This window comes from Amblyraja radiata, chromosome 21 (assembly GCF_010909765.2).
Source record: "Amblyraja radiata isolate CabotCenter1 chromosome 21, sAmbRad1.1.pri, whole genome shotgun sequence".
Classification (NCBI taxonomy): Eukaryota; Metazoa; Chordata; class Chondrichthyes; order Rajiformes; family Rajidae; genus Amblyraja; species Amblyraja radiata.
In genome coordinates, this window is record NC_045976.1 from 38,466,727 (window position 1) to 38,479,918 (window position 13,192).

Consider the following 13,192-nt stretch of genomic DNA (forward strand, 5'->3'; position numbering starts at 1 on the left):
TCTCATTTGCAGTCTATTTCTTTCTACCTGGTACTGCAACATGGGCTCGGATATCGCCAGACACATTCCTTAACCCCGTTCAGTCTATGGACACAGAGCTCACTGCTATTTCCCAACAATCCCAACTCTCCTGCTCCCCCTCAGCTGCCCAGCTGCCTTCTCTTTGATAGTTTCCCCACATTGAAATATACAAAATACATGGAGGGTGCAGGAAGGAACTGCAGGTGCTGGTTTATACCGAAGATAGACATAAAGTGCTGGAGTAACACAGCGGGTCAGACAGCAGCTCTGGAGAACAAGGATTGGTGATGTTTTGGGTCGGAACCATTCTTCAGTGAAAATAAAGGGGGGGGGGGGACTGGAGGTAGGAAAAGGCATGAACAAATCGGGGCCGGAAACAGATGACCAAGGAAGGGTGGAGCATATAATGGTCCACTGTTGGCTGGGGAAGAAGTGATAATGAAAGGAGAGAGGGATGCAAACAGTGGAACGAGTAGGACGACTAAGGTGGGGGAGGAGGGAGATAGGGGGGGATGCAGGGGTTACTTGGAGGGCATGGGGCACATAAATAGTAAAAAACATAGTGCCGAAGTAACTCAGCAGGTGAGGCAGCATCTATAGAGGACATGGATAAGGGACATTTCAGGTCAGGACCTTTCTTCAGACTGTTCAGACTTCTCCTGAAGAAGGTCCCCAACCTGAAACATCACCTATCCATGTCTTCCAGAGAATCTGAGCCACTGAGTCACTTCAAGTGTCTTGATCAAGACTCCAGCATCCATAGTTCCTTGTGTCTCGGGGGATACACAGAGGATGTTTTCCCTTAATGAGAAAAATAGATCTAGGAGACAACAAAAAAGTATTTGGCTGAAATTATGAGAAAGTTCTTAACTGAAAAGCTGGTGGATCTTTGGATTTTTTTCCCTAGGAGGGCTATGCAGGCTAAGCCATCAATTGCATTCGAAACAAAGAGTTATAAATTTCTGGATGTTAGAGGAATCAAGGGAAGAGAGCAGGAAAATGGATGTATAGACAATCACTCAATTTAGAGCCATGGAGCAGACGTGAGAAGAATTCGCTGCTTTAAAAAAAACTTTTTGTTGGAATTTGTTTTGATTACAATGACCTTGAACCAACTGGGTTTTGTTAAAAAAAAAAAAAAAAAAAAGCCCTGGTCACAGATATCCGGCGGCGAAGGAAATCTACTGCCCAAATCTGCACAGGGCCAGATGTGACACAGGGCCAGATCATTGACAACATTGAATCTTGTCTGCTCTCCAAAGCAGCCAGATCAGGAATCCAGTTATACTCCGGCAATGCCTTCAAAAGGACTGTAACAGTTCAAATAAATTCACCACCATCCCCTCAAATTGTGGGGTAACATAGTAACATGAATGGTAAATTGGCCAACAGAAAACAGATGGATTTAAAGCTTTATCCTAACGTTGTTTCTAATGATGTATTAAACATCTTGGCTTTAGCAAAACAACAGCGACTGGCTTTTAAATATGGCCACGCCACTCCATGAGAACATTATCAAACAGCAAGTAACAATGAGCTACAAAAAACAAGTTTATTGTCAAATGCATAAATATGGTGAGGGAGTTAGGTATATATCGATTGAAAATCTTGCTTGCAACTGTGTCACAGGCTCATCGACCTGGACAACACACAAAAAATATAAATTATGCATTAATTCCACACAAATTCCACATGACAGTGAAAAAAGACAAGACCTTGGTGTACAACACAATTAGAAAACAAGAACTTGACAATTTACTTGGTGATCCACTGTGTTCTGTTGCCACGGTAGACTAATGCATTTAATTGGCTTAAAAACACACTGGAGAAACTCAGTGGGTCAGGCAGCATCTCTGGAGAACAAATTCACTTTGTTTTGCAGGGGATCATATTGGATGTCAGCAAGAAATGGAATGGTTAACGCACTAAAGAAGATGAAATCTGATTTAGACAATAGACAATAGGTGCAGGAATAGGCCATTCGGCCCTTCGAGCCAGCAACGCCATTCACTGTAATCATGGCTGATCATCCACAACCGTTTCTGCCTTCCAGCCATATCTCTCTTGAAAGCATCCAGAGTCTTGACCTCCACTGCCATCTGACGCAGAGAATTCCACAGATTCACAACCCTCTGTGTGATAAGGTTTTTCCTCATCTCCGTTCTAAATGGCTTACCCCTTATTCTTAAAGTGTGGCCCCTGGTTCTCGACTCCCCCAACATCGGGAACATGTTTCCTGCCTCTAGCGTGTTCAAACCCTCAATCTTACACGTTTCAATAAGATCCCCTCTCATCCTTCTAAATTCCAGAGTATACAAGCCCAGCCGCTCCATTCTATCAACATATGACAGTCCCACCATGCCGGGAATTAACCTCGTGAACCTAAGCTGCACTCTGAACATTTCTCTGAACATAACTTTCTGAAGAAGGGTCTCGACTGAGTTACTCCAGCTTTTTGTGTCTATCTTCGGTTTAAACCAGCATCTGCATTTCCTTCCTACACATATCTTTTACATGTTTTTTTCCCCCAGTAACAGCAGGAAGCCCCAAGGAACAATCACTGAAAGGTTGTTTTAAATTTTCCTCCTGGCTTTTTAGCTCAGACAATTGATAACTGACCTGCTGAACGAACTGCAGATGCTGGAAAATCGAAGGTAGGCAAAAATGCTGGAGAAACTCAGCAGGTGAGGCAGCATAAATGGAGCGAAGGAAATGGGCGACGTTTCGGGTCGAGACCCTTCTTCAGACTGAAGAAGGGTCTCGACCCGAAACGTCGTCTATTTCCTTTGCCCCATAGACTGTTGGCAGACTAATTTCCCTTTTGGGATAAATAAAGATCGTATCGTATAAGCAGTTCTACTACATGGGAACAACCTTGTGCCCACTTTGCCTGTTCCTGTTGCCTGTAAAAATAAATTGTATTCACTGTTGAGTGTGAAGCTTGGGTGAGATCCCTATTGCAGCAAACAGCGAAACGTGGCACAGATCAGCAGAAGTCTACTGTTGAACCGAGAGAATGCACACTATTGACCTTCATGGACCAATAATCTAGGCTATGTCTTAGGTTGCATGAGGTCACAGATCTAATAGAAGATAGAACATGGAACATTACAGAATAGGAACAAGCACTTCAGCTCAAATCCTCATGCTGAACGTGGTGCCTAATTAAACTAATCTCCTCTAGCTGCATGTGATCCATATCCCTCCATAACCTGCATATCCATGCGCTAATCTAAACACATCTTAATAGTTACTCTAAGGTACACAAAATTGCTGGAGGAACTCAGCGGGTGCAGCAGCATCTATGGAGCGAAGGAAATATAGTTACTCTTGTACCTGCCTCTATTGCCACACCTGACAGCGCGTTCCAGTCACCCACCATTCTCTGTGTAAAAAAACTATCGCGCACATCTCATTTAAACTTTGTCCATCTCACCTTAAAGCTATACCCTCTAATCTTTGATATTTCTACCCTGTGATAAAGGTTCTGATAGTCTACCTTATCTATGCCTCAGTAAGGACAAAGTATGTAGTTAGAGTACTAGCTCTAGAATCATGACACTGCAGATGCTGGAGTTTAAAATAAAGACAGAACAAGCTGAAATAGGCCAGGCAGCATTTGTAGAAGGAGAAACAATGTCAAAGACCCTTCGTCAGACCTGACCTGTTGAATATTTCCAGCATTTTCTGTTTATATTTTAGTGAAAGCTGCTTGTTCTCTGAATAAATAGGAATTTGTTTCTTGGATAATGGAGGCTGCAAATCAACATTCCAAGAGAGTTTTAGGTATTTAAACACAAAACATGAGTAAACACTTTACACAGTACACAGTCTGAAAAAGGGTCTCGACCCGAAACGTCACCTATTCCTTCGCTCCATAGATGCTGCCTCACCCGCTGAGTTTCTCCAGCATTTTTGTCTACCTTCGATTCTTCCAGCATCTGCAGTTCTTTCTTAAACACAGTTACACATAGTCATTACAGATTTGAACTTCTGAGTTGGCCAGCTTGACTTCCTAGAAGTTGCATTAATCCAAAAATGTTGTACTGCTTCCTAAAACTGATAACCAGGCAGCTTCCCAATTTGACTCAATACTAATGTGTGACCCTATCATGATTCAGTATCAACATCAGCAATAGATGTCATCGTACACAGATCTGTCCCTTGCTGGTGGTCATTTTGATACTTCTGATATGAAGTCTGATGTAAACTAAATATCTTTTTGGACTATAGATTGCTTCACTGAGTTTTCTGCTTGCTCACTGGCCTGGTGATTCTGACTCTCTCACTCAGTCGAGATTAATTTCCTTCCTCTTAATTCTTCACCTTTTACTTCAATTACCGTTTCTCAGCTTGGAACCTCTAAATAAGGCTCGTGCTAAAGCTTAATTACATGTGAGCAGGATATGCATAATCAGCTCAGTTGGAGCAAATCCAACGGTAGAGTTTCGAGTCCTGTGGTATTTAAACAGGAAGTTAGCAAACTAATAATACGACAACATGGAGACAAGAGGGGCAGTCGATGGTGGAATCTGGAGCAACAAGCAGGAACTCAGCTGGTTGAGCAACACCTGTGGATGGAAGGGAACAGTCGATTTTATTTTGGGCCGAGACCCTGCTTCAGGGATGAGAGAGGTCCTTCTACACTTCACGCTCCCTCAGCAAGACTGCAAGCATAATCAAGGACTCAACCTGGTCACTCCCTCTTCTCCCCTCTCCCATCCGGCAGGAGACACAGAAGTTCCCCTACAAATTCTATGAAAGCCCATGGGAGAAAGGGGGTTGAGGAGGACCAAAATGGATAAAGGGGGGCGGGCATATGGGAAAAAGACCAGAAATTGATTAGACCAGGGGAGGATCGGAAAGTGAGAGAGAGTCAAGCATCAAGAGTGTTTGTAGTTAGAAGGAATGGGAGACATTTTGGGTCGAGACCCTTCTTTCCCTCTCTCCTGACTTTCAGTCGGAGGAAGGGTCTCGACCTGAATCTGCAGTTCCTTCCTACACATCAAGAGTGTTTCACTGAAACTGAAGAATTACATTTTTACTTGCAGCAGAACAACAGGTTTGTAAATAATACTCAATTGATAACATAATAAGCAAACCAAAATAAGTTCAAAAAATAAAATAAAAACAATATTATTACAAAGCAAAATAAAAGCCCAAAGTCCCTAGTTCAACCTAGACTGTTTGTAGAGTTCAATAGCCTGATAGAAGTTGGAACTTTTATAATTGAATCTGCAACAAACCAAAAATCAGTGCTGTAAAGATTAGCCCTGAATAATAAAGCTCAGCTCAATTGGAGATAAGACCTTACAAACAGTTAGAAAATCTTTCATTGTTGTTCTTTCCCGTTATCACAGTGAGGGTCAACCTCTTAGTTCTTTGAGCAAATCTTTATTTTTCTCCTCTTGTGACATGGTACTTGTTAGAATAAAAGCCTCATGCCAGAATTTGTTAAATTGCTAAATGGTCAAAAACAAAGAAGATTAGATGAGTGAGGTTTAAATTAGCTGATGTGAAATCAGCTGTCCAACAGATGGCTGCACATATGCCTATCATGTCATTTATATTCACTTCAACTATCATGTTTCTTCTTCATCTTCTTAGACAATCACTTGGGATTGAGGATGTCTTGCTTCTATCCACTTTGTGGGACATGAGGTGGCCAATGAAGCTAATATCAGAATAATATTCCAACGATGAGTCATGAGAGTAGTTTGCAACTTCTGTTGGTTGCACTGGGAATCTGTGGGCTCCCAATAGATAGGCTTGAGGATTTTCTGAAGAAGGGTCTCGACCTGAAACCTGAGTCTGAAGAAGGGTCTGGACCTGAAACGTCACACATTCCTTCTCTCCAGAGATGCTGCCTGTCCCGCTGAGTTACTCCAGCATTTTGTGTCTATCTTAGATAGTCTTGAGGTTCTGAAACCCATCTGTAAATGGAGTGGAAGCAAGTCATCCCTATAAACTGCCTAGAATGAAGAATGAATATGAAGTGAATATGGAAGAAATAATAGGCATAAAATATGGAAGCAACTGGTAGACAGCTGATTATACTTCAGCTAATGTTAACCCTCACTCGTTTTTTTTGGCCATTTAGCAATAAAACAATAATGGAGGCTTTATTCTAAAAGGGATAGACAATAAACAATAGACAGGTGCAGGAGTAGGCCATTTGGCCCTTCAAGCCAGCACTGCCATTCAATATGATCATCCCCAATCAGTATCCCGTTCCTGCCACAAGAAGTGCCACAAGTGCTCCTGCCACGATCATGTCACAAGAAGAGAAAAATAAAGATTTGCTCAAAGAATCCAGAGATTGATCCTTGCCGAGATATAATGAAGGATTAAAAAATATATATTTATACGGTTTTATGTTAAATTCTATAGTGTTGTGTTATCTTATTTGTGTGCTGCATGGTAACTCAAATTTCACTGCACCAATTGGTGTATGTGACAATAAATGTCCTTTGTCCTTGTCCTTATTAAGGGGAGGAACTTTTTCACACCTGAGAGTGATCAGAAAGGTGTTAGATGCAACAGCGGTGGTGCTTATTGACAAATTTTAACCCTAGTCCAAACACACCAATGCTACGGCCAAGAAAGGTCATAAGATCTGAATTTCCCTGAGGGGATCAATAAAGTATTTATTATTATTATTATTATTATTATTATTAAGAAATAGGAGTAAAATTAGACCATTCGGCCCATTTACTCTGCCATTCAATCACAGCAGATCTATCTTTTCTCCAAACCCCATTATACTGCCTTCTCCCCATAACCTCTGACACCCGTACTAATCCAGAATCTATCTATCTCTGCCTTAAAAATATCCACTGACTTGGCCTCTACATTCTTCTGTGGCAAAGAATTCCACAGATTCACCACCCTCTGACTGAAGAAATTTCTCCTCAACTTCCTAAAAGAACGTCCTTTAATTCTGAGGCTATGACCTCTGGTCCTAGACTCTCCCACTAATGGAAACATCCTCTGCACATCCACCCTATACAGGCCTTTCACTATTCTGTATGTTTCAATGAGGTCCCCCCTCATTCTTCTAAACACCAGCGAGTACAGGCCCAGTGGCGGCAAACGGTCATCATAGGTTAACCTACTCATTCCTAGGATCATTCTTGTAAACCTCCCCAGGACCTTCTCCAGAGCCAGCACATCCTTCCTCAGATATGATGCCCAAAATTGCTCACACTATTCCAAATCTGGCCTTACCAGCGCCTTATAGAGCCTTAATATTACATCCCTGTTTTTGTATGCCAGCATTGAGTTAGCATTGAGAAAGCACACCAACACCTCGACATACTGGAAGTCTATGGAATTTTGGCATGTCTCCAATAAACCTTACCGATTTCTACAGATCCTATTGGCGTGCATCACAACTTAGTATGGCAACTGCTCTGGCCACGATTGCAAGAAATTGCGGAGAGTTGTGGAAGCAGCCTCATCCATTACGCAAACCAGCCTCGCCATCACTCCCTGCTTTCTCACCCCCATCGATTCCATCTACACACTGTCACAAAGCAGCCAATATTGTCAAGGATGTCCCGATACTATTGTATTAAAGCACGTACCACTGAGAGAGTCAAGACATTGTGAGTCGGACGGCCTGTCCCTCTGCTGTACTGCCCGATATTCTATGCTTCCTTTTTCTTTTTGAACCACCTGTTTCAAAACAATGTTTCTCACGTATCTCGGTAAAAATTAGACAAAAATAAACCAATAACTTGTGGCTCTTGCCTGTTGCATTGCAGTGGAAGACCCAGATTGAATCAAAACTTCAGAAAGGAGCAATAGAGAGGACAGGCGACAAGAATAATTTCCACTTATGTAGGACAGTTAACAAAAATATCCAAAGGCATTTCGTGAAAAAATTATCCAAAATTCATTCTAGTCTTCATAAGAAGATATTAAATAAATGAGCATGAGCTTAGTCAAACAAGATATTTTAGAATTCTGAAGAAGGGTTTCGGCCCGAAACGTTGCCTATTTCCTTCGCTCCATAGATGCTGCTGCACCTGCTGAGTTTCTCCAGCATTTTTGTCTACCTTCGATTTTCCAGCATCTGCAGTTCCTTCTTAAATAAGATATTTTAGAAAAAGGGCTCAAGTCCAAAGTTGTTGTTAAGTCTGGATAATAAGAATCAATGGATATGGGATAGGGCAGGGAAATGTTGAGAATGAAGATTGATATGGACAAATGGTGGAACAGGCGTGAATAACAGGCATGAACTGGAGGAGCAGGCTCCAATTTTATATGTTCTTATGTTATTTGGTCTCAACAGCAGAGGTTCCTACAGTTTCTACTTGTACAGCTGCAGGCGTGCAATAGTGAAACTGTCGCAGAATAGGGAAAAAGTTATCAGGTTGGAGAATGTTGCAGGGACAGCGTAGAGATGATATGAAGGGATGTCAATACAAAAGCAGAATTTTTTAATATCAGGTCTTTAGAGTCTATAATCAAGGATGCAAAAGATAAGATGTTCAAGAAGGAACTGCAGATGCTGGAAAATCGAAGGTACACAAAAATGCTGGAGAAACTCAGCGGGTGCAGCAGCATCTATGGAGCGAAGGAAATAGGTAACGTTTCGGGCCGAAACCCTTCTTCAGACTGATAGGGGGTGGCGGGGAGATGGAAGGGAAAAGGAGGAGGAGGAGCCCGAGGGCTGGGGGATGGGAGGAGACAGCTCGAGGGCTAAGGAAGGGGAGGAGACAGCAAGGGCTAACAAAATTGGGAGAATTTAATGTACATGCCCACCGGATGCAGGCTCCCCAAGCGGAATATGAGGTGCTGTTCCTCCAATTTCCGGTGTTGCTTACTCTGGCTCAGCACTTCAACTCCCCCTCCCATTCCCAATCCGACCTCTCTGCCCTGGGTCTCCTCCATTGCCAGAGTGAGCAACACCGGAAATTGGAGGAACAGCACCTCATATTCCGCTTGGGGAGCCTGCATCCGGCGGGCATGTACATTGAATTCTCCCAATTTTGTTAGCCCTTGCTGTCTCCTCCCCTTCCTTAGCCCTCGAGCTGTCTCCTCCCATCCCCCAGCCCTCGGGCTCCTCCTCCTCCTTTTTCCTTCCATCTCCCCACCACCCCCTATCAGTTTGAAGAAGGGTTTTGGCCCGAAACATTACCTATTTCCTTCGCTCCATAGATGCTGCTGCACCCGCTGTGTTTCTCCAGCATTTTTGTGTACCTGCAAAAGATAAGATGTAGACGATGCTTTGACTAAGCCAGTGGCTATGGAGATAGACACAAAAAGCTGGAGTAACTCGGTGGGCCAGGCAGCATCTCTGGAGAGATGGAATGGGGAACGTTTCGGGTCGAAACCCTTCTTCAGTGGTAATGGAGGATAGAAGGAGGAAGTATTGTCAATTAGAGCATTGGAGTAGTGAGCTTGGAGATGAAAGAAGCAAAGAAAGGGGTCAATGGTATGTGAGGAAGCCAATGTTTAGAAAGTAAAGGTAGCTGGTTGACCTGACATGTAATCTAAAAGTGATGACAGGAGGCGAATATTATGAGCAGTTTGGTTCCGCTTACAATAATAGCTTGAGAAGGGAGTAGAAAAAGGTGGCAAATGGTTAAATGATAATTGATCCTGAAAGAAATTATGGTTTATTGCTGCATCATTATATTTGTTTTTTACCACGAGAGGATAGATTGGGTAGGTGCACAGAATCTCTTGCTCAGAGTAGGAGACATAGGTTCAAGGTGAAGGGGAAAAGATGTAATAGGAATCTGAGGGGTAACTTTTTCACACAAAGAATGGTGTATGGAACAAGCTGCCAGATGAGGTAGTTGAGGCAGGGACTATCCTAACGTTTAAGAAACAGTTAGACAGGTACATGGGTTGGACCAGTTTGGAGGGATATGGACCAAGCACAGGCAGGTGAGACTAGTGTAGCTGGGACATATTGGCCAGTGTGCGTAAGTTGGGCCGAAGGGCCTGTTTCCACACTGTGTCACTCTATGGCTATCTGATATTTTTGTGAAAATCAATAAAATGGGGTACTTCCAAATTGATTTACTTTGTGCATAGTAAAAATTAAAAATACGAATTATTCATGTGGAAACTTAAATTGGAGCACTGCCCAGATTTCTATTCAGAGGAATAAAGGTCAAATTAGCAATGGGATTCTTGAGTGCAAGCTTTGCCATTATTTGATGTATATTGACAACCAATCGCAGAAATGTAAAATAAAAATACAATAGAAATGTTTTGGTTCAACCATGATGTCCTGAGGTCACAAAATACCAAAATAAAAAGGCAAGATTGTGTGCTAGTTTAACAAACTTGTCAAGATTTGCTGATTCACAGTGAATAATATCGAATAAATTGAACGCTAAACTTGTCAAGATTTGCATTGAATATGATTTCATTAACATTGTGAGTTGAACTCTTTACCTGCCCAGGCTTGAATGATGAAGGCCATGGCGTGTGGTCTATACCGCGCCTGCGCACAGGTTGCCCCGCACGGCCGGTGCCCCTCCCGCTCCACGTGACCAACGGCCGATCGGGCCGTCTGCGCCTGCGCAACAACGTACGGGCTGGGGTGGGCAACGGTCGACGATCCCCGAGCTCTGGCCCAGCTGCGCCTGCGCAGTGAAGGCAGCTGCGCCTGCGCAGTGAAGGCAGCCGCGCCCGCCTCCCAGCACCGATGCGGAGAGACACTCGGAGGTCGGGCGTGGCTGCTGACGCGTGCGCACTGGCGTCAGTGGGTTTTCCCCGGGGGGAGGGGGTAGGAGTGTGGCCTAGTGCGCCTGCGCGGGTCCCGGGGAGAGCGGGCGACGGTTCCAGTCGGAGGGAAGCTTCGAGTTTGTCGTCGCCGTCGTCGCCACCCGGGTCGCAGAGCGATTGAGGAGGGAAATCGTTGCCGTCATGGACGAGGAGTACGACGTGATCGTGCTGGGCACCGGGCTGACGGTGTGTGTGTGGGGATGGCGATGGGAGGATGTGGGTGTTGCCGGCGCCCGCCCCGGCCTCGGGCCTGGCCGCTGAGTCAGGCTGGAACGGGCGGGCGGGCCAGGTGCAGTGCAGTTTAATTTAGTCTAGAGATGCAGCGCAGAAACAGGCCCCACCGAGTCCCCGCACACGAACACTATCCTACACACATACACACACACCAGGGACAATGTATGATCTTTATCAAAGCCAATTAACCTACAAACCTGCACGTCTATGGAGTATGGGGGATAACTGGAACACCCGGAGAAAACCCACTCAGTCACGGAGAATGGTCACTCAGTCACGCAGCACCCGTGGTCGGGATCGAACCTGGGTTTCTGGCGCTGTGAGGCAGCAAGTCTACCACTGCGCCACCGTGCCGCCACTTATAGAGGGATGTAGTGATGGAGAGAGTCCGGTGTAAACCTCCCTCTCCCCACCCCACCCATTTCATTCTTTTTTTCTCTCTCTCGCTCTGCAATCCAGTCCCGCTTCCCCCTGCCCCGGTTTTACGTTTCTATTTCACCTTCCTGCCCCATCGACTCTGAAAATGCCTGAACCCTGCGCTATAGTGAAGGTGGGGCTGGACCACCGACTGGAAACATAATGAAGAGGCGCAGGGGACTGTAGATGCTGGAATCTAGAGCAAAGCACAAAGTCTTGCTTCTCGGGGTGGGGTGCAGGCATGACAGCCGACATTTCGGGGTCGTTCGCCTTCTTCAGGCTGGAAATATAGCATCCTTTAGCACAACGTTTCCTTGCAGGTTTGGCCAGTAAGAGAGGCGTTTGAGCATTCGTGTATAATCTCCCATAACGACCTTAAAAGTATGATTTATGTGGCACTACGACGTCGATTCCTTTCACAGCCGGCATTTTAAACCAATCTGTTTAGGTCAATTGTGGAAATGGCTGTCTGTACAATGTTATAATTTCTCGTCCAGTGATAAATCCTTCTAATCTCGCCTCTAAAATAATCCAGGGTTTTGTACTTTCACTGTAAAGATGTAGAAGAAGAATTGTGTTTGCAGTATACGATTCCTTATTACCCAGTCACCCACGTCCATTCATACCGGCAGATACAAGTGATGGAATGGTTTGGTGTTTAGACTATTAAATTTTCTGAACGGGTTTCTTTTACGTCTGTAACTTTAACGCATGGCCTAATCGTGGGCCTATTCTTCATCGAGATCTGTTTTGTACTTTTATTTTTCAAATTCAATATAATATAAAAATTAGAGATGGCATGCAGTGGACAGTTAACAATTTTTTTGGGAGCAGCTGCTGAATCATTATTGTGGCAGAAATCAATGTTAGTCCATTTGACATTAATGGGGAGATTATTATATATGTGCTTAAGAAGGAATTGCAGATTGCAGGAATTATTCTGAGATCTGAAAAATCCTGAGATTATTATATAATCAAGCTTTTATAAAAAAAATGAAGATAGACACGAATGCTGTCTATCTTTGGTGTAAACCAGCATCTGCAGTTCTACACATTAAAAAAAATGAAAATGGTAACATGAGATGCTTGTCCACTTGATGTAGAAGATGTAGTCAATTTGAAAATCAATATGGAATCCCTTTGTACAGTTATAAACTAGGTTGTATTTTGATGAACGTTGTCATCTTGAAACCATTTGTTTCTTTCTCCGCACGTTGCCAATTCTTAAATTTCCAATTATACTGAATTCTAGAGGCTTGAACTACAACCACATATTTGAATGTGGTTATTGCACAGTTTAAGCTGCATATTTTATAATCCTTGTCTTTGTCTCAGTGTTTTTTTATTATATCACATTGCTTTCAATGTAAACCAAAATAATCTACATTAATCAGGATGTGATCAAAAACAGGCACAGATGGTATATTGTTTAACGTGGAAGTATATGGGGACAGTTTCAATTCTGCTTTGAATTGAAGATTCAACAATTATTCTGGGAGAAAGTTATTTAAACCAGTTAGGCTGTGGGCCGAGGAGCTTTATTCTGCAGTTTCGTGACCCGAGTCACCAAACTACATGAAATTTTCACATATTGTGTAAAAATATTTATATAAATCACCCCTGAAACTCGATATGAAGAAGACTTGCACATTTTTTATTAAATTAGAGAAAAACCGGAAAAATGTCGGGAATATTTTAGTCCAATCAAAGCACGTTTAACATTGAGTTGTCTGCCTGTTGGCCAATCACGTGCTTTGTTTCAGGCTAGCAC

The 13,192-nt window shown here is 43.4% G+C and overlaps 1 protein-coding gene across 1 annotated transcript in view; it reads left to right on the top strand.

Annotated features, from left to right (window-relative positions):
• Nucleotides 1–10,604: 10,604 nt before the first annotated feature.
• gdi2 (GDP dissociation inhibitor 2) overlaps nucleotides 10,605–13,192 on the top strand; it is a 28,551-nt gene continuing 25,963 nt past the window's right edge. The window contains exon 1 of the mRNA XM_033040130.1: nucleotides 10,605–10,956. Within this exon, the coding sequence (XP_032896021.1) occupies nucleotides 10,912–10,956 (45 nt within the window). The 5' untranslated portion in view covers nucleotides 10,605–10,911. The remainder of the gene's footprint in view (nucleotides 10,957–13,192) is intronic.